This window comes from Caloenas nicobarica, chromosome 17 (assembly GCF_036013445.1).
Source record: "Caloenas nicobarica isolate bCalNic1 chromosome 17, bCalNic1.hap1, whole genome shotgun sequence".
In the NCBI taxonomy this organism is placed as follows: Eukaryota; Metazoa; Chordata; class Aves; order Columbiformes; family Columbidae; genus Caloenas; species Caloenas nicobarica.
Genome location: NC_088261.1, coordinates 6,994,353 through 7,016,416, shown reverse-complemented (window position 1 = coordinate 7,016,416; position 22,064 = coordinate 6,994,353). Strand labels below are relative to the sequence as shown.

At 40.7% G+C, this 22,064-nt stretch overlaps 1 protein-coding gene and 1 long non-coding RNA gene across 2 annotated transcripts; both read right to left on the bottom strand.

Annotated features, from left to right (window-relative positions):
* Window positions 1-44: 44 nt before the first annotated feature.
* On the bottom strand, window positions 45-21,632 carry MYL10 (myosin light chain 10). Its single transcript, XM_065647438.1, has 7 exons — window positions 21,533-21,632; window positions 13,813-13,899; window positions 10,954-11,029; window positions 9,393-9,497; window positions 5,918-5,996; window positions 1,038-1,086; window positions 45-292 (listed from the first exon to the last, which is right to left on the bottom strand). Exons 1-7 carry the CDS (start codon window positions 21,533-21,535, stop codon window positions 194-196), a joined length of 498 nt encoding a protein of 165 aa, XP_065503510.1. The 5' UTR covers window positions 21,536-21,632; the 3' UTR covers window positions 45-193.
* On the bottom strand, window positions 17,796-21,526 carry LOC135995848 (uncharacterized). Its single transcript, XR_010607191.1, has 2 exons — window positions 20,777-21,526; window positions 17,796-19,552 (listed from the first exon to the last, which is right to left on the bottom strand). It is a non-coding gene; the product is annotated as an uncharacterized LOC135995848 (long non-coding RNA).
* Window positions 21,633-22,064: the final 432 nt, after the last annotated feature.

Below are 22,064 nucleotides of genomic sequence, written 5' to 3'. Positions count from 1 at the left end.
ACAAAATTGGTATTTTCATCTTTTACAAAAACAGAAGCATTAAATAACTTTAATCTAATTTCAATTGTTTTATTGGTTCTCTTCTGATGGCTACATGGCTTCACATACTGAATGTTTAGCCCTTTGTCTTGCACACAAAAGCATTATGAAATAACTTGGTGCATCATCACAGGAGAAGCTCATTTCTTTCCTCTTAGTCTTTCTCCTCACCATGGGTGATAACGTAACAGAGGTTCTTATAGTCAAGATTACCAGAGACATCTGGAGGGAAAGCAGCAAACATCTGTTTAATCTGTGAAACAAACCGGAGATAAGTGTTAAAAATATAGGACTGTGGGACAGCAACATGTACCGCTTTTCATTTTCAACCCCGTTCAGCTCCCTTCTGCTTTGATCCTCTAACCACTATGGAAAATTTTTCCTTAGCTTCAGTAAAATGGAAACAGGAATTAGGACACAACTAGTAAATACAGTCCTGCTATAATCTCAACAAGTTCCCTGTCGAAAAGAGCTGCTCCTGAAATCCAGGTAAGCCCTGGCCAAGTAATGTACTTCAGTCTGCTGTCCAGCTTGTTCTTGCCATGAACCTGTTCCACTCAACCTCCTCTTCTGAAAATAGTCCCTCTGAATTCCTGCCAGCCAGCAGAATCCACGTTCAGTTTCAGACAAACCGCAAGTCAGTACCTCAGTTCAGAACTAATTTCAGATTTCGAACAAAATAACTCTCACAGAAATGGAAACCAGATCACAGTCCCCACCCAAACCCACTTGAACTCTGGTAAATTCATTGCCCAGCTCGCCAGAGAAAATAGAGCAAGAGATAGGCCAGGCTTACACTTCGATGGACGTTCAAAGAATCTGTCTGATTTAGCCATGGAGCTGTTCAGATGAGATGTTTTGAATTGTCCCTAATTGCTGGAGCTGGCATCAACCCCTGGATTTGAGCTGAATTCATGCATTTAAAGAGGGGCAAATACTTATTGCTGAACAGTAGCTGGATATAGATTCCTGTTTTGAATAAAGCAGAAGGCCCTTACCTCTTCTTGACTGAATCGGTCTGCCTGTGTCATGAGCATTTCTTTGATGCTGTTCAAATAAAACGAAATAACCTGATTAAAGGGTGATAATGGCACATGACAATTCAGATGGCAAGATCCCTCCTGAAGTTGCATGAAAGGAAATCTGTGTGACCGCATAAATTAGAGCTGTTAATCCTTATATGATATTGTAAGAGATTTTCTGTGGGCACCCATCAGTGTCAATGCCTTGCTCTGCCAACTTATTTTGCTTTTGTGACATTTTATAAAGGTTTAAAATTGTTTAAGGTTATTACTCTAATTGAAATACAGCAATTTTGTATGCTTATCTTAACCTAAAATGGTAGGTTTTCTCACTTGTTGTTTAAAGTTCGAATCTTAACAAAACCAAGACAGAATATTTTCTGTAAAATCTGAGGATGAAACGAACAGAGCATGAAATGAGAAAGAGGACTTGAAAGAGAACTCCAACAGCTATTCCGAATCATCATCTGAGAATCCCTTTATTTGCATGCAGTCATTCCCAGAGGAGACCGTGAAACTGCATGAGACTTGTTGTATTTCACGGTACAATGTCTTGATCTGGAGTTACAGCACTGTAACAAGGAGCTTATCCCACACACAATCTGCATCCTATGCAATTATATCAAAGAGAATATTTTTGGGACAGACCTTCAGCTGATTTACCCTCTGTTTTCAAACTCATTGTGGGAAGTCAGTTGAGCATGTAATTTTTTTCCTTAAGTTTATAGCAGAACAAAAAAGCCAGGAAGAATAATTACTGTTTCTAGTCTAACCTCTTTTGATAAAGTGTCCTTATATTTCACTCAGTTACGCATGTGCTGAGGGCAGTACATGCACAATGTACTGAACATCCACCAGTATGAACTCAGTTATATCCCATAAATATCCCTTTCACTTGCACTAATATTTTCCCCTTCCTGTAGAAGAATTCCCCTATTAATCTCAAAGAGTTGGCATTCACACCGAAGAGGCAGAGTTGTCTCCTTTCGTTACTACCAAAGGTATTTTTACATTATCAGGATTTTTTCTAAGTCAGTAAAACAGACTATAAACCTGTGATAACAGATGAGCAGTTTGTTGTACCAAAACAGAAGCCGAAAGAAGTACAGAAATCTGGTTTGGTTTGTAGATTTGAAAAAAGGGCTGCTTTTTTGAAGAATTTGTTGTGGGGGAGTAAGAGCAATATATCTTCTGGAAACAGCTCTTTCTGCTTTTTAAAGTGAATATTTATTTCTGCTTTTTAGAATGGGTATTTAAAACTGTTTATAATAGGAATCATGCCTGTACAGGAACACTTCCATATGAGCAAAATTCACCTACTGCAGGTGCAGGTGTTCAGGCGAAACAGTAAAACTTCCCTTTCTGCTCCGGTACACCATGAGTCTCAAGTGAAAAAAGTCACACAGATAAAAGTGCAGTTTTGATGGCAAAGCTACAACTGCATTTCCTCATATCTCTGACACACATATTTTTTTCCAGTAAAAGGCTACAACAAAGACATATCCCAATTTGCATAAGAGGCATATAGACTTCTGAATCTCTTTCTTGTTGATGTGAAGTGCTCATTTGGAAGGACAGAAAGGGAAAACCGAAAAAAAGAAGTTTCTGGGTAATGAATAAGGACCTTACCCACAAGGACAAGAGTGAAAATATCCGTGCAAGTTCTGGGAAATGCTCTGAAGTCACAGACAGAACTTAAGCTACTGTATATATTTTTCCTGTGTTACTTTACCATCCTCTTTACTTAGCAAATTCTTTCTTCAACTCTTTCTTGCATATTGCTGTTTCTGATTTGTTTTCCTGGCCATTTGTTATGTAAGTGTATTTTTTGAGGTGGAACTCTCAAATGATCAGTGGGTGCAAGAGCAGAAAGATCACTCTCATCACCATAAATTGATTATTGGCTATATGTGCATGGGGCAAACAGCATTAGCAAATGTAAGTAGGAAGCGTGATCCAGGAAGGAGCTCGGTGAATAGAAGGAAGCACTTACAGCAATTTTGTCAGAAGTCACAAATAAACTTCATCACAAACAGGAATGAATTAAAAAGAGATCTGGGCACTATGTGTTTTCTATTCACATGCTTGAAGTATTTAGGGGAAAAGAAAAGATCAAATATCTAATTATAATCTTCTGATGCACAGCCCAGTAGGCTCTGGCATACTCCTAAGGAAGAAGGACTGAGTTAAGGATCTATGCTCATTTTCCATTATTTATTTTATGGGGAAACGAACACTCACAATTTCCAAAGCTGGAGATTATACACTTTTTTTCTTTGTGTATCTTGTTTTCTTTTTTAAAGACTATTTGCTTCTCAAAAAAAAAAAAAAAAAATCAAAGTCTTCTGGGCAAATAAAAATATCCATTTGTCGTAAGAGTCTAAATGCTATCTCTTGTCCTGGCTGACACCAGTTCTTTCTACAGTTACAAATACTTTGTTGCATTCTTCTATTTTCAAAACCTTTTAAAAAATTAGCTGTGAAATCTCTGGGATATTTTAGTTTTCCACTGGGTTTTCCCTTTCTACAGTGCTGTCTCAGAGAAAACTAGGTGAGGTGAAATGACCAGTGCTCTACAACTATGAGAAACATCACTAGCTCAGCCAAACTAAGCTCCAAAGGTCCCAAATGCATGTAAACTCCCTGGGTCCATTCTCATCTGGTACAAATCTGAAAAGTATTGTTGGCCTCGGCATTAGACTCAGTTGATGTTGGCCTGACTCACTTTGTCCCAGGAATGGCGTTCAGGGCTGAATCATCTGACCTTTCCAAACGCCATGCCAGTTTACACCAGCTGAGAATCTGACCTAAAGCATTTTCTCGTTTTGACATCATGCTATAGGAAGGATTTTATGTGGGGTATAACGATGCAGACAAACAAAGTCTGTCATTGAATTTGGAAGTAAGTTCTAAACTCCTGGAGCTTCTGGAAAGGTTAGAAGACTCCATCCCAGCTCCCATCAGATGGACTAAGTGAGTCACTTCCAGACTAGAGGTGAAAACATGCAGAGGGAAGAGACATAAAAATCCCCAGGAGGATGTTAACTCCATGAACATAAAAAGAAGTTCTGATTAAAAGGTCAACATGGCTGGTTTTAGAGAGAAACATTCCAGGATTTTTTAATATGGAGAAATATTATTTATTAACATTAACTGTCATATTGAAATGGCTGTATGAGCCAACATAAAAATTATTTCAAAACCTTCAAATGTCTAAATTTTGGAAGCATATGAATAGAAGTTAAACCTCAAAGACATTCACGGAATTGATTTAATGGTTTGTTCTGTAATGATCAACATTACCCTCGGGTCTAATAAGTAAATATTATGCTCTGTTGTGGTGATGAACTGAAACAATTGTCTAATGTTAGCAGTGCGGTGGGGGTGGGGATGAGGTTGACCTTTTCCATCAAGGAAAAATAAAAGTAATTCTCATCTTAATTTTGGAGTGTGATGCTGCATTCCTAATTTCCCCCCAAACTACAACTGGCTTCCAGCATCCATGGAATGTAGAACTGGACACAGGGTGGCAAGCTGCAGATTTTGTATGCAGTATATTGTTACAGATAGTGGTGGGAAATATAATATTTCATGGGGTTTGTATTATCAGAAGGTTGTATTTCATGGTTGTGATTTCACTACTGTGTGATCTGGCCTATTTGGCAACAGGCTACGTTTTATTCTGGTTGTTTGAGTCACTTCTGATGCATTTCTCTGACTGTTCTTCCTATGCTGTTTGGATAACATTACCTCCCAGACAATCAGGACGACTGTTAACCCCCTGTTCCATTTGATTGTTTGCTACATCCACTTGTGTTTTAACTAGTTTGGAAGTTCTTTAGTGAGAAGACTGTCTCTTTGCTTTTATTTTGCATATTGCTTACCATAATAGGATTCTCATACCCACCAGGAATTAAATGCCACTGTCATAGAAAAGCATATTGGTAACAGAAGGAAATATTGTACATGAATTTTGTATTTTCATCTAACTTTCATGAAACATCAATAACTGCAGATAATGTAACGGAAAACTTCACCTCAGAGGTTCTGGCAACAGGTTTTGTTTTAATTTACCATATCACAACATTAGCAGAATTCCTTGATGCAAATGCAATTTTATAACTCATGGTTCCCTAATAAACTTCCTATACATATTATAGACTGTTCTGGCAGTGCAATGAAGATTTACATTCATGCCATTAGCACTTAAAGTCCTTTTACCCTGCTTTGCTGGTGTAACAGGTTATGAATACAAATTCGGTCCTGCCTCCTTATTTTAAAAATAGCCATATTGACAATAATTGCCATATTATTAGGAGTATTATTTGGTTTGGCTCCCACCATATCTAGTGGAAATTTACAGCAAATTCTTGTCTAGAAGCTGAAGGCTTAAGCAGTAAACACATAACAAGGAAAATGTCCTCACTAAAACCACGTCCCTAAGTTAATTAAATTGATCACTCTTTTTTAAGAAGAGACTAGCTTTCCCATTTTAGTCAAGCACTCTGAGAGTCAGGCACCAGACATCCATTTTAATTTTACATATGGAGTTAATCTACAAAGAGTCATGTGTTGATTTATACCCAGACCTTCAAAAAAGGCTATCTGATGGCCTACATGTGATTATATTTCCGTTGCCTCTTGCAATGTCTGAAGACAATAACATCTCTTTTTGGTATACAAATACATTCATACAATAGTCCAGTCTTTTAACTCTGGCTTACAAAGCTAAATGTTTCTCTGCCTGACAGTTCCTCCGTCTTTTAAAACACTGTAAAAATACAGCTTTTAAGCAGTTCTTTAAACCTGTTCAATTACTATTATTATTCTTTTAAAAAGATTTGAAATAAACTTACTAGTCTGCCTTTATGTGGCCTTTTCCTTCTGGGTCGAAAATCTTAAAAGCATTCAGAATGGTTTCTTCTGGGTCCGTGCCTAAAATTAATGGAATATAATTTAGAAGCCTGGATGTATTTCTGTAGCTGCCGAATACTTGCTAAGTAATTGCATTCACTTGAAAACAGTGCAAAATGGAGAATTCTGCAGTCAGGTTTGAAGACAAAGGTTCCGTAAGTCGGCAGCATTTGTCATGTCAGATAAACAATAGAGGTGAATAGTTCAATGCTCAGAAGCTTAAAAATAATAACTCATATCTATTCTATGTCTGCAGCAGAGAAAACTTCCAGGAACTGGTCTCCAATATCAGTACCCAGAGGATTAGTGGCTTTCAGAAATGAAAATATAACAAACTGTTTCCATCACTGGCTTCCTTTAATCTTGTACTGTACGTTCCTTGTAAAAACACTTTTTGATGTTACTTGTTCTTCGCTATATAGAGAAGAGGTTATTTCCCTCACTAAAGGAAATGGAGCTCATCAGAAAATCAGAGTGTCAATGGAATGCAATGGAAACAGGATGATCAATGTAAAATGGTGATTACATTCTGTAGTGCACTCCCACTTAAATATCTCTTCATTAAGTGTTACTTACAGAAACACGATGGTTTAAAGCACTAGACTATGGCTCCGAGATTTTACCTCTGCTCTCAGCTGGGGCACAGACTTTTGGTATGACTTTAATTTTCCTGCTCCTCTGTTCCCAGCAGTAAAATGATAGTAACAGTCTTCCTTTTCTTCCATCCTTTATCTGTCCCATCTATTTAGACTGGAAAATAACTGGGTCAGGGACCAGCTTCCACAGTGCCTTCATCTTGGCCGGGCTTTCTGAGTATACTGTGAGACTGCAAATTCTGAGTGTACTCACAGCCAGTTTCAACCCACACCAAAGGATACGCTGTATACTCTGACTATTCCCCAGGATTTCAAAATATTACAGTAGTATATATAATAAAAATCATTATCTATAACTGTAGGAAACAAGATTTACAAGCAGGTAGACTGACCCATGGACAAGTCAAGCTACTTGGGATGCTGAGTGCTGAAAGTGTGATTAAAAAAAGGTAATAAAATGAATAATTGCAGTTTTAATGTTTGTTTCAAAGTTTGTCAGAGATAGAACGAGAATAGAACCCAGTCAAGGTTCCCTGCTCTAATGACTACATCCAATCCTGATGCCTTCTTAGTTTTCTTTGCTTAAAAGGTTTCACAAGAATTAGTAACAGTATCTTAGTGGCTATAATAGTGAATAAACCCAAGGCTATGTGACTTCGTCTCACACACTGGCCATGTATATTTTTTTGCCAAGCTGTAGGCAATGTATTCAAACTGTGATGAATACATCATCAATACAAAGAGCATTGGTATTTAATGAGCATTTTGATCGTCCTGTGAGGAGAAACATCTTCCAGCTCCGAGCAAAGGTCTGCATTTTAAGTAGTCACCACTGCGTGGGGGATTTTTTTTTTCTCCTTACTGTGTTTTACATTTTCTACTCTGTCATATCCTTGGACTTTGGCTTTGAAGAAAAGCAATGCAGCAGGCATTCTTTATTGATTAGCTGGTAAATAAAGTGGTTTCTTTGATGTGCGGCATCTCTGTTTTCTGTACAAATTGTATTATTCTGACTCCCTGTAGAAACAGCTCCATGTGGTTGGCATTAACATAAACCGAGTTTTGTTAGCTGTTCATCTGGCATCATAATCTCAATATACAAAGCTAAAGCTCGTCCCGAAAATCCCAGCTTCCCCTTTATGACAGAAATCAATTATAGCACAACAAATTTTACTTAGAAAGCACCTTTCACCAAATTCTCTGAGTGGTACTTAGCTAATAAAGAGTGTTGCAAAATTGCCATATCCACTTCCTCTAGCCCTTTCTCCCTTTCTAATTGCACTACAAAGGCTCTTCATCCCAATTAGTTTTGATTGGGAATGTGCAGTCTTTTGGCTCTGCTTCCTTTGCATGACAAACCCAACCAGAAGGGCATGACAAGCACAGCTGTGATTTTCCCTTCACCAAATGGAAATTAAAAAAACCCTCCTCCTCTGCTAGTGGCCAACAGGAAACCTGCAGACAAGAGGGGTGCACTTCAGCATTTGCCTTCCTGGGCTGGCTCTGCTTTTATCCACACAATTGGCAGGGCCGGACTCTTTGCCAGCTTCACCAGTCGTAAGAGACAAGAGGGAAGAGAGGAAAGAAAGAAGAGCTCATTTCCATGCTCGATGTCATCATAAGCATCACAAATAGACAGGGATGGGTAGCAGGGCACCCCGCAAGAAATAGTCACATATGCCAGAGGGAAGATTATGGAAAAGGGCACTCTCTACTCTGCAAAATCACATCCAGTATAGAAAGGTGGACGTACCACTCTGATCAAGACAGATCAATGTCTGGTAATAAAATCCCCTCCTCGGTGTCAGTCCACAGCCTTCTCCACCACCTCTTATGCTCTCTATTTTCTATTCCACGTGTAGAAAGCCCTTCACTGAAACCGTGCTCAGCAATACAAAGCCAGAGTCTAGCAGCAATACAATAAATATTTTTAAGAAGATGGGATCAGATTTTTCCATTTTTCTGTTCATTAGTTATTTTAACAAACTTCTGGAATGTGCTTGGCTAAGGCCAACCTTGCTTTGAATGTCAAGGCTTTCTCCTATCTCTAATGCACATAGGAAGATGGGGTTTCTCTTGGCCTCACGCTCCTTCTCTTGCAGTTTCTAGCCATTAACAGTAAAAGAGATACAACTCAATTACTAGTTCCCACAACAGATTTAGTACCCACATTTTGCGAACTCCTTACAGTGATCCCTATATATTCTCTGGCAATGGGCAAAATCTCTCTCTCTTATCATTGTAAATCCACTGAGATTAAACTGTTTCAATTTATCCATCCCATTCAGAGAAATCTTCATCCAATGGCAAAAATCACTGTTGACCCCATGTGAAACCAAGGCTGGGCCACTGTGTTACGACTGATACAGAAAATGAGGGAAGGGCACGTTGCTCCTTCAGGCCCCAGAACTGCAAGGATGATGAGAGGTCATGTTTGCATCATGAGCCAAAGGAGTGCACTGAAAATACTTTAAAACAAGCTAACACTGGGAGTGATACCACTACAGCATGAGCAACAGGAATCTACTGATGGTGAATAACTTGTCTGCACTGTGCTCCAGGCTGCCGTAATTTCATTACTTTCTGGACTTCAATTTACCACTTTCATGTTAGCTTATGTAAGCTGAAATCACACCTTTGAATTGTCCTCTGGACCGTCCCTTAGCCTTTTCATACTTCAGCCCTGTCTGCAAAAATGGAGATCACTCCTTGCCTCTAAGCATTGTTCTGTGGATGCATTATTGTAATTTGCAAGGCGCTGAGATATTTCAGCGCTGAGGATCTTTGACAGATACCTCTCCAACCCCCCAAAGGTACTTACCTTTCAGCTTTTCCCCAAACATCGTAAGGAAGACAGTGAAGTTAATAGGACCTGGCGCCTCCTTCACCATGTCTTCAAGCTCTTCATTCTTGACATTCAGACGACCTGCAGCAGGGATCATTTTTCATAATAAATCACAAATTGTGTTTCAAAAAATTATTCCCATTCATCTCCTCCCACTGGGGAGCTCAGGGCTCTGTGCAACTTTGCTAATAACATGGTAGAACACAACTCCAGGATGCCCTAGTGCAAAACAAATCAGCAGAGCTGGCTCTAAGATCAAAGGGTGACTGAAGGAGTAAGAAGGATAAATAATAGGGATGTGGCCAGCAGTGGACAAAAGAAGGGGCACTTCCAACTAAATTGCTTTTCATTTACTTTCTCTTTTTTTTTTTTTTCCCCCTCCAGGTGAGATATAGGCCCCACTGACATTAATGTAGCAGAGTTCAAAGTGACTGAAATGAATCCAAGGTCTCAGTCTTTGCCCTCCTGTATATTGAGATGCCTTTCTGAGTAGAGGGCAGATGGATGAGGTGAGTAGTTGTATCCCTTCCCCATCCTTGTGCAATCCTATGGATAAGAATTTAGACCCTGGCAACCCTACTCACACTGAGTAGTAATTTGCTATGACTGTACTTTATAGGCATTGAAGGGCTTCACTGAACAGGAAAGATACCAGAACTTGGCCTTAAGAAATAAATATTTCAGGATAACAGTAGCTACAGGCCAAAGTTTGCAAACCTCATTGTCACAATAAAGAGTTCAGGAGCTTCTGCTCTTTGCACTGACTCTGCTGGCGTCTGATTCCACCCCAGGGAGCACTAAAGATTCTTATCAAGCTCTTTTTAATAAGATCCAGATGGCAAAAGCCCAAATGCCTACATCACTGTTCAAGACTCAAATGTTGCAACAAGGATACAACTCCAGGTTTAGGATCATGAGCATTTTGATTTTTCCTTTCCTTGGGAAGACTTGCTTTAATCTGCTTGATATTATCAGGACTGTGATGCTCATGGAATGGACAATACTTAATCTCATGACATGCACATTCCACCCCACAGAAATGCACAACAGCACAGAACCTCACATGAAGTCTGTTGTGTGGGCAGAGAGGCAGCTAGTCCATGACAACAACGGTAATTGGCAGATATTGCACGGCTCCCGGATGAAAAAGGCACAGCCTGGGAAGCCTGGATTCAGAGACAAATCAGAAATGCTTGGCATGGACCCCTGCTTGGGTGGGCTTTTTATGAAATAGTTGCAGGGGAGGGATCGGTGCCTTTGGAGAGCTGCCAGCTGCACAGCCCCGCTGCACCAGCCGGGGAGTCCCTGAGGGACCTTCATTCGCTTCTGAAAGAGGCTGCCCAGGAGACTTCCCAGCTGGAGCTATGTAGAAAGACAGCAACTACCACAAAGGAGGAAAATCAAACTGAACAGGTTTCCTTTTGCCTCCTGTGTATCTCATTACTTCCCCCACTGTAATTTTCACGCTAACTTCTCTTATGTGCTTTAAATTTAAACTGCATTTCCTTTAAGTATTCAATTATTACTACCGGTTTACCTAGTGCAGCAAATGTGTCTCTCAAGTCAGCTTTGTCAATAAACCCGTCCCTGTTCTGATCCATGATAGTAAAAGCCTGTTGGAAGAAAAAGGAAAATTTATTGCCATTGCCATGTTGCACCGGACAGTGCCATGATCACACAAGCCAGGGCAGGAGGTATTATATTCATGCTGTAAAGAATATTTAACTTCCTTTGATTTCACCCACATCGTGCCACTTCATTGCACTTTCCTCACTTCCAACACATTACTGTACCTTGGCAAGGGGCTTAATTAAACCCACCCAAACTTCTTCTTACTAAACTAATGCTCAGTGCAGCGTGGATCTGGGCTGAAGCCAATGCTGGCAGTTCCAGCCATTCAGGCCTTAACCCATAAAAGTTTGAATTAAGGAGGCTTTAGTTAGGGAGGATTTAGTCAGTGGTTACTCTGTGTGTTTTGTACCTTTCCCATACCTCATTCCTTTGCACAGCTATCATCTTCTGTAAAACATTTCATTACTGTACCTACCACTCTGCTCTCAAGTTAAAGGCAATTTCTTCTGGGCCTTAAAATGATCCATCATACAGAGATAGCTGAATTTTCGAAAGTACAGAGAAATGTAGCTTTCACAGTATTATTTATTCAAAGTTTGTTTCCCTTTCCAATAAATTGTATCCTTCAGACTGTATTTTGTGCTCTGACTGACCTTGATGTGTTGACCTTAAATACTTCTTGTCAGGCAAAATTTAACTTTTGATAGAAAAAAAACCAGGTATTTTTCTATTTTCAGCCAGCACAGAATTTATGTACTCTAACCATTATTTACCAAGCCAGCTAACTGCCTATTTATTTATTTACCTATTTGCACATCTGTCTATTTGCTGCCATCACACTTTTAATGTTTCATTGATTTTGAATGATTTTAATGACCTGAAATTCCTCTGGTCATACTACGGGGAATATTAGTAGAACCAGGCATGTCTCTGGAGCAGGTTATCTGTCTGATGTGCACATTAACATGAGAGCATATTTTTACAATGACCAGGAATTATTCTTGCTTCGGTATTATTATGAAAGACAATGTTCTCCTGGGAATCCAGGTAGTTCATTGCAGCTACAGTAACTTTTAAAGTCTACTGCTCTACAGGGTGCACTTCTTTCCATGATCGTATTATAGGAACATATCTTCATGTAGTTTTACCTCTAGTTTCTTACAAAACCCCACTGCTCACATTCCAGTTTGCCCATGTGATTACTTGCAGCATGCATGTTCATAACCCTTCGTTTACCTGCCAAACCATCACCTCATAAAAAATTAAGCCCAACTCTTTCAATTTGCTTTCCCTCCTTGTGCGAGGGCTTGCTTTAAATGGTGATCCCTACAATTTGGAAGCAAAACAAAAGAAAATACGAGGAGCAAAGCAGAGCCCAGCAAGCTCACAGAAGACAGGAAGAGTGTTAGGTATGTATTGTAATGAGTGAACTTAAAGTAATGTAAAGACTACAATGCTGAAACATTTTCTGATGGGCTGGTCGAAATCTCTAGATAAAAATATTCTGATCAAAAACAGCTTTTGGGGAATACTTGTCCCAAGAATGCAGTTTTTAGACACAACATGGTCTTGGTTTTCACTGGACAACTCCAGTGCCGCATGCTTTTGCCATTTGTCTGCCACCATCCTCCCCAAAATAGTATTAACTTCTTTAGAGTAGATCAAATATAGCATTCTGACCAGTTCTTCTTTTTGTTGACACATCTTCAAACAGTATTCCTTGCCTTGGAGAAAATGAAATTGGTGGTTCATAGGATACAGAGAAAAGGTGGGAGAAGAATGTTCAACATGGTCCCATTAACTGTGGGGAAAAGTTTAGTGTTTTCAATTCATTTACCTGGGCCATGTTTACAATCGTTTGCACAGGTTTTTAGTCTCTTTCACCAGTGAGCTTTACTGGTGGGAATCCTCATGAAAAGTAATGTTGAAAGCTACATGCACAACATGAAATAGTAGCTATTTATCACATTGGAAATTGCTTTGGAGATGTGAGCTAACGGAAGATGGGGAAAAAAAAGAGTAATTTTAAATGAGAAACCAGTGCAAAATGTGATGGCCTCACAGACATTCTAGAGTGTCCACTCAGAAAAAGAACATAAACTCATCAGACAAATTATCTGTCTTTAATATACTCAGCTTTTATGACAAGCCATTAGATTTACCTCCTCACAGGTAACTGGTCAAAGAGTCTACACTGCATGGTAATGCCAAATTATTTTGGAGTTAAAAGATACTTAGTTAATCTCAACATGTTGTTTTGTTTTACTGGCATTTGTGGAGAAAGTCAGCTGAAGGCTTCTTGGTATTTTTGTGTCTAGTTTGTGGGCAGTATTAGAAGGGTACAGAAGAATATTTTCTATTGCTGTTGTGGAACAGCCCACTAATTAAAGTTCTGGTTCAATAAAGCATCTCTATTCAGGATAATACTTTAGCATGTAAGGCTAGTTTTATTTAAAATACCACTTCAACTTAACTTTAAATGTGCTCAAGTGTTTTCCTAAATCAGGGCTAAAGTGGATAGATGATCATTTTCCTTTATCTTGGGGCAGGGGCTTGGGGGCTTTTCAAATAAGTCTAGAGCTTGGAACAGGAGAGCGAGGGGGGGACGGAAAGAAGGAAAGAAAGAATGAAAGAAAGAAGGAAGGAAAGAACAAACAGACACACAAGGAAAACGATAGACCAGCCAAAACCACAGAGATGATTCAGAAAACAACTGTGTGTTCTGTTAAAGCAGATGGAGAACTGAATAAGGATTTCAAACAAAACCTATGTTATTCATTAGCAATGACAGGAGACTATAGAGAACAGCAGAATAGTGACCAACCTCTTTGAACTCCTGGATCTGGGTTTGTTCAAACATAGAGAACACATTGGAACCACCTTCTATCTTCTTCTTTGCCTTTTTTGGGGCCTACAATACAAATAAGAAGATCAAATATATATTACTTTGTTAAGCACCCATGAAAACAAATTCCATCTTTAACAGAAGGTAATGTATATACAGTCAAGTAATAATAGTGGATTGTGTTTTGTTATGACAAGGTTTTTAATTCAATCCACAATATATATGTGTGTGTATATGTATATAAATGGGACAAAAAATGCTGCTTTAGTAGCAGAGGAATGTCTCACTGAGGTTTTTGCCATTCCTTTGCTCTGGCCTGGAACCTGACAGCTCAGATGAACAAGGACACCTTGTCACCGTGCTGCCTTGAGAAAGGTGAGAGACCCAAGTGGGACTCTGAATATCACAGCTGGGCCACTCTTTGTGTCCCCAGGGAACTGCCTGGTCCTTGGGCAGGGTCACCTGTGCCAGACCAGTCGATGCAGGACACTTGTCCCCCTTCTGCACCGGCTTTTCCAAGCTCTGAACTAGAGGAGGAGTGATGCAAGCTCATAGTCTCACCTGGAGACGTAAGCGAAATTTCCAACCTGCTGCTCTCAAGAAATACAAACAATAAGGTAAGTGGCTACAGGTACTGTTTCTGCCTAGTTCCCGTGCAGGGATAGACAGCCAGACAAAACATGAGGCCCTGCATGAAGAGTCAGTTCAGGAACTATAAGATAAAATTATTTCATTTCCTACTCTTGTAGAAGTGTTTAGAAGTGTGCTCTGTCTGGACCAACACTGACTGAACAGATTCTTCTTGTGTAGGAACACTTTCTACACTTGGAGGACAGTCCATATTCTTGCACCAACCTATGACACTACACTAATTGCCTTACTAGCCCATATAATTTTAATATTAAAGATAGTAGTCTTAAATAAAAGGATGGGCCTGCTTTTATCACTATTTTGTAGTCTGAAGACTGAGACAGAGAAAGATTGGGGAAAGAGCTAAATGTCTAAGAATCTAATCCTCACCAGAATCAGTCAGAACTAGACTTCATTATATATCTTTGACTAGGGCCCAACCAGCTTGCCTAAGACAATACAGTTCTTGTTCTGCAGTAAAGAATCAAATCTGTGATTCCTATGGATTACAGAGATGTTTTAACCACAGCATTATCCTTACTTGGGGCAGGATAATGAGCTACATTGCCTTATTTTTTTCTTTACCATTTTTACTTTTAAACTTCATCATCACAATCCCACCTGGTTCTCATGTCATGGAAAATTAGTCTCACTTAGTTTGGGCTATTCTGCGTGAAACAGAAGGCAACTTCTACTGTCTCCTTTCATCAAAATAAAAAAGCCTGTAAGTTCAAATTCAATACTGATTTCAAATATCCTGAGGAGCGAAGCAGCTCAAGGAAATATTCCCACTTGACTCTGTTGGAAGGATACATTGTCTAATCAATTTAATTTGCCAGGCAGTTTCCCATACTCAGCCACCCTGGTTTAAATCCCGGGTTGAAAATTAGGGCTACGGTAGACGCTCACCCACAAACCCAAGCGCCAGACCTGTCAAGCTCCAATCAGCTAATGTAGAGCGCTAAAATCTGGAAATAGGAATGGAAATTAAAAGAAAAATGTATTTGTAGAGAGGATAAAAATAAGGATAGAATGCCACCACAGGCATGGTAAAAAAAGTGAATAAGTGGAATGTTTAATGAATGTAGAAATATTGATTTTGGAATAAACAGATTCCCTCCTCCTCCTCCACATGAAATAAGTGTTATTTTGAGCTGCAGTGGGCAATCTTCCGTGTAACGTGAGGTGCCTGGTAGAGGTTTTCAACACTTCCAGATCAAATGGAAATACGAAGAACAATCCTACATATTTATTTGTATTTTTTCCCCAAGGTAAAAAGAAAGCAGATGTTACCAGCGGAATGGATTGTGAGCTGTCTGGGGGATGTGACCACAGGGCACAAGGCTGGCCCAGGGTTTTCAGATGGGGTAATAAAACCAGTTCTCCTGTGCTCGTGTAGCTGGTCTTTACGAAGACAAAACGTGCTTTACTATCCTCATGCTCTGCCCTGCTGTGACCAAAGACAGCATCCATATTCAGCATGATAAATACTCCCCATGCTAGCGAACTATCTGCATCTTTTTAAGTCAGCACCACAATGAAGGACTGAGGGCTGTAGCTCCAGGTTTTATTCACCTCAAATGCCAAACACTGGCAATATCTCCATTATTCCTCAGTCTAATGAGTTCTCTGTGCTGTAAGGCTTTAAGCAAGGATTATAAGAAAGGATCAGATTAACCCAAATTCTGGGGTTCAGTATCTGTTAGAACCAGACTAGCAACACAAAAACCACCTAAAATTCTATTTATATTAATGAAGTTCTATTCAAGGCAAAAAAGACTGAAAACCAGCAATCCAGAGAACAATCACCATACCAGGAGAAATTCATCCCAGCATGAAATTTATTTGGTGTTACTCTCTGGTTAGTCATTTCCAGAGATGATAAAAGAGATCGGTGCCCATATGGCTCAATCGATCTCAGTTTTTGTGCTGAAGCTCTGGGTGTGGATCCTATTTACGATCTGCTCACTTGTGGAACGGGGCTGAGACCACCAGTACATTTCACAGGGGCCAATGTACAGCTGTTGGATGGGAATGGCTCTTGTTTTTTGCCTAAACAGTATTGGGAACGTAATTTATCTGCTCTGAAAGCCTGGGAAATTCATAATCACAGAAAGAAATGGAACCTTGATTTTATATGACTGGTGGATAGTTATGAAGAGGAAGGCTGAGAGGTAAGCAGGTGGAGCAGGAACAGAATACAAGATGTTGTCACTGTCTGGGTGGGTAAGTCATTAAAAGGCAGCTCTAGGAGAACAGAAATAGGTCTCTGCTGCTGTCTGACAACTCCAAACACTCCAGACATTTTTAATGAATAGAATCGGAATCCTGACTCTGAAACATCTCTCTGAAAGAATGGCATAGTAAAAAGAGCAACACAGAGCTGAGCAAACACATTGCTCAATGTCAAGGATTCAGTAGGTGACCCACAGGACCAAGTGAGTGACTGACACATCACTTCTATCTGCCTCGATTTCCCCGTTTGTAAAATGCAAAGTGTGCCGAGCTGCACTCTGCAAAGATAGCTGCTCTATCTTCACAACACATGCTTGGAGACTGACATACAAAACGTGCCAGATGAGAAACTGAAGAGCTAAGGGTCCCCTGGGCTCAGATTCCGAGGCCTCAATAGCACAGCAGCGGGAAGAATGTTGCAACAACTGAACAAGCCTATTAATATTCCTGCCTGAGTGTATTAATCATCCCATTGTGAAGAAAACAACACTTCACTTTAGAAGAGAAACCACAGGCTTGTTGCATATCAGTCATTTGTCTTACCAGTGTTAGCACTCTCTCAATTAGCCTGGATTTTAAAGGGTCTTTTTTATTCATTTATTTGGTTTGATTTTGGTTTGGTTTAGAAGCTTTAAGTGAAAAAATGGAGCCATACCAAAATCCGGTCCCAAGAAAGCACAGTTGGACCAGGCATTTGCTTTGAGCTGAGTTTCCTTCACTGAAGTTCTTTATATTTCTCCTTTCTGGCACGTCAGGGAGCCAGAGAGAACAAGCAGAGTGCAGTGACACGGGCACAGAAATAACAAGCGTGTGCTGCCTTTGCTCTCTGGATATTAGAATAGGGATTCATTTTTTTATGTTGCAGAGGGGGGTGTCTGTTCAAGTGAATCAGAGTGAAGAAATCTCTGATTTTGGGGTGACCTAAGAGAACAGGGGACAGGGAATCAGTTTCTACCTCTACATGCAAAGGAGGAAGGAGCTGAAAATACTTGGTTCTTACTTCAGAATGTGAGGTGTTGTTTACCCTGATAAATTCATGAAACCTTGCTGCTAGAGCAGGTTCATGACACCAGAGATACAAAGGAAGTGACACCGGATTATCGCAGAGCTTTATCATCTCAGCCACTTCAGTGAATTTATCAGACAACCCAGAACAGTTTGGTAAACCAGAGGAGTTACTGCAAGACAAACCAAGGTATGGCCCCAGGACCGGTGCTCAGGCGCTCGCTTCTGCCCTGCAGTATGGCTGAAGGAACCGACCTCTGCTCAGTGTTTTCTGCAGAACCGTATCCACGGGCAATCAGGCGAAACGGGCAGCGCTGCCAGAAGCCACATTTTCAGTTCGGTTTGGGGTTCCCCGTTTGGCCCACCATGCCTTAAATCACTCAGAAAATACTCTAAATAGCTAAGGATGACACAGTTTGATATTCCTGAAAGCCGAAGTAAAAACACAAGCAGAAACACGTCCCCACTCAGCAAGTTATTGCGTCTTCTTTCAATTCTTCTACTGAGGAAGACAACAGTGGATAAGCAGGTCTCCTGGGAGAGAGTCCCTCAGAGAAAACCAGTGGTGTACACTAGTAAGAGCCTGATTCTGTTGTCTTATACCCTTATGTGTTCATTCAGCTCGGGGCAAACTAAACGTAAGATACTACCAGCTTTAAATCGCACCGTTTCACATTTTATACTTCCTTCCTCTGCAACTGCACGCATGACTTCGGAAAAGACAGAATCATCCATCACCTCGCTCAGATTCTGTCCCCCACTGTGATCCACAGTGTGATGTTAACTCTGAGTTTCTATTACTTTTTCATCCATCATACTCTCTCCTTGTTTTTCATCCACTCTGGGATCTCAGTGCTGACGTTTTCTGTCTTTGAATTTTCATTATCGTTGAATCCAGCTTCTAAGTGAAAAGTCACATTTTAGGCCCATCCAAGGTGCAGCACTGCACAGGATTTTTGTTGATTACTGTCTTATAAGTTGGGTCTGCTGCGATAATTTACATTTCATCAGCACCAATGACCCCAGCTATGGACAAGCCACCCTTTTTTTAGCCTGGTTTGGTCCTTTTCATGGCAGGTGAGCAGCACAAGGCCAACCCCAGCACATGCCTTTGAGGGAACAGTCTAGAGAAGTGAGCAACACAAACCGCTCTAAGGGCACAATTTGCATTTCAAAAAGGCAACAGCCTCAGATCATTCAAATAAAAACCCACGTTATCAGAACTGAGAAACGGAAGATCTTTTTATTGCCTACTCTGCGCTCACAAACAGATCCCTCCCGTCTCATCCTCACTCCGTTTTATATGTAGTCCCAGCCTCCCACACACCCACCCAGGCACACAGACCTTTGATCCCTGCGAGATACAAAAATCCGTTGGCCTGCATCCTCCGTGCTTCACGCTCCCATACACTAACGCATTCTCCTTTGCCCCACATGCAATCCCTTCCCAATCACAGTCTCCTTTTTTTCTCTTGCACGGATATACAGAGAGAATGTATTATCTCCCAGAACTTATCTCGGAACAGCAGATAACCCCTCCAACCGCAGACTGCTCAACCTCTATGACCCAAAATTTGCCAGCTGCTTTCCCCACCCATCAAAATTTATTCTCTGGCATATACATGTCCTCCTCCTTCATGTAAACAGACGAACAGTCCCTCTCTACCTACACAGTCCTTTGTGCTCACAGACACACACGTATGTACGTGCACACGCGTGTGCAGATGCAGACACAAACACGTTGACAGTTACACAACTGGCCACATTTTCAGCTGGTGAAATCAGCATCGCTCCACTGGGGTCAGCGCTCGCTTCGGTACAGGTGATACATTCCAGGCAGTTAAGCAGGCTGCAAAACACATTCGATCAGAATGCCAGCTATTTTTGGTTACTCGGTTCTCTTCAGCATACAGAATTTACTACAAGGTGTCACTCGAATCGAATAAACACCGGAATCTTTGGGGAACACGAAAAAGGCTTCTCTCTCCTTTCTTCCACCTCTCTCCTTCCCGTCCTCCTCTCCATCGGCACAGAGCGTGTAGGGAGACATCACAGACCCAACTTCACTGAAATTCCCTGGAATTAACGGAGACCTGTAGACAGTTCTCAGAGCTCCATTCCACAGCACTTGTGTGGTCTGCTCTTGTTAGGAAAATTATCTCCCTGAACCCTGCCTCTCTCGCTCTCATCAGCCCTGGATGTCAGAGCCTGGTAGCACTGCCTGACTTGTAATTATTTTTTACTGTGCTGCTTTGTCTGCACTAATCCTTTGAAAGTAGCTTTACTGCACATCTGAAATATTATGATGCTATAAAACCTCTGTAATATTTATAAATCCCTTAAGACATCATAAAGAGAGAAAAAAACCTCCCCACAGAGTTCATCTAGCATAATTACATATACATTTCCCTCTGATTAATAAAAAATGATCACTTCCTTATGTAAAGATATTCTTCAGCTTTCTTTCATTAAGGCTATTTTTTTCTTTCCATTTTAAATCTGTTTCATGTGTCCCTGTATAGTAAGGTATCTTGGAAGATATTTTCCCAAAACAAAAGGCACGATGAAAAGAACCACCAACAGCGAATCGCTGCTTGAACTAGGAGTGAGGAGACTGAACAGTCTCTCACTGTATTTTCACGTCTCCTAACTTAAGGAATTTCAACACAGAATGTCCTGAAATGTCTTCAAACAGCAAGCAGTGTGCTGTGTCATTGAACTGGACAGGAAGGAAGAAAACTGATAGATAAAATTTACAAAAAGAGGGGAAAAGGAAAACCTAAGACCCAGCACTTGCCCCCCACCCACACAAGGGCTGGCTTAGACTCTGCTGAAGCTGATTAAAGGGAAAACTGTAAATCCACAACTGAAGAGGCGTAACCAGCACAAGGCACTGCTCACTTCTGAACCAGTGGTGAAGAACACCACTAGTGACTTGTGTGTTCAGCGTGAAACCACCGACACTGGGCTTGCACTGACTGAAACTGGAACCTGCTTTTGTGCGTGAATTTTAGAAATTACTTGGAACGTGGTTTTATCCTGCTCAGAACGGAGCTTGGATCCCATTCATCACCTGCTTAAATGAGATCAGGTTTAAGCTAAGCTTTGAGAAAGCTTTTCATGTACAACTCCCTCTCCGGTGTTCTCCAGAATCAAATATTCTGTAGCCCAGGGAGCCCCTGGGCAGCATTACTTTAAGATAGACAGCCTGAAAAGGACCTGCAAAAAGAAGAAAAACAAGGAAAAAGAAAATCACCAGCTTTTTTTTTTTTTTAAATACTGTTGCAGTCATTCCTCTGGATTTGCAAAACACAAAGATAGAGCCCAATCTGCCCACTGCTCCTCAGGCAGGAGCTCCTTGGGATCACATCAAGTGCCATCAAATGAGCAGGGCAAAGACAAGACACAGAAATTTCTGCAGTACTTCCTACTTGCCCCTCAGTCTCAAGAGCAACACAGTTAAAATTACAGAGATATCCCTTTGCCTCACTCCCCATCACACCATAGCAGACCTTAGCACTAATTAACACCAGCCGTGCCGACAATTGCTGCTCTAGTTAGTGTATTAATCTTGGAAAGAGGTGCACAAGCTCTTCCCTTCCCTAAGTGCATCCATGTTCCCGACCTTACTCATTTGTTAAACACACGCGGAAAATTCCGTGGAAGTTCACAGCTCACTCTATGGGATGTATCTCCATTCTGGATGTGATATCAAGTATGAGATTTAACGGGGTCCAGTGTGATCGTTACTGTGCTGTTTGAATTGTTAGGGTCAGAAAGAAATACAGACAGAGATAAACAGAGAGACATGGGAAAGAATAAAACCTACCATACTGCTGCTGCTCTTTCCACCTCTTCTCTGCCAACTAGTCAGCCAGCAAACGCAATGCCAATTGTCTCTTTATATAGTGTCACCAAGGAATAAAAATATGCCCGCTCCAAGTTTAGACAATGGATGTAAGGTTGGAAAAGTGCAGTAATTGGATCCCAGTACCATTCCAAGCATCTGTTCCACGCACGGCTTTTGCTTTCACAGAAATAATGCAGTAGATAAGTAGAGTAGGCAGTTGGGATACAATTGTACAGCACTCATAATAAGCTAGAGCTGAAGGGGCTTTCCCCTGTACGTCTAAATAATGAACACAGGGCACAGGCTAAAAAAAATTTAAGTGGACATGGTGTCCTGAAAAAGCAGAAAGAGAAAAACGCTCCTTGAGAAAATGCAGAGGAAATGAACAATCAGCCTGGGCCACCGAGATGTCTGGAAGCTCCGGAGTCTGGTGCATGAATCCAGAGCTCCAGGAAAATGACTGAAGTTCTGCACAGGTGCATCTCTAACAAAGAGATATGCCGGGAAAGTG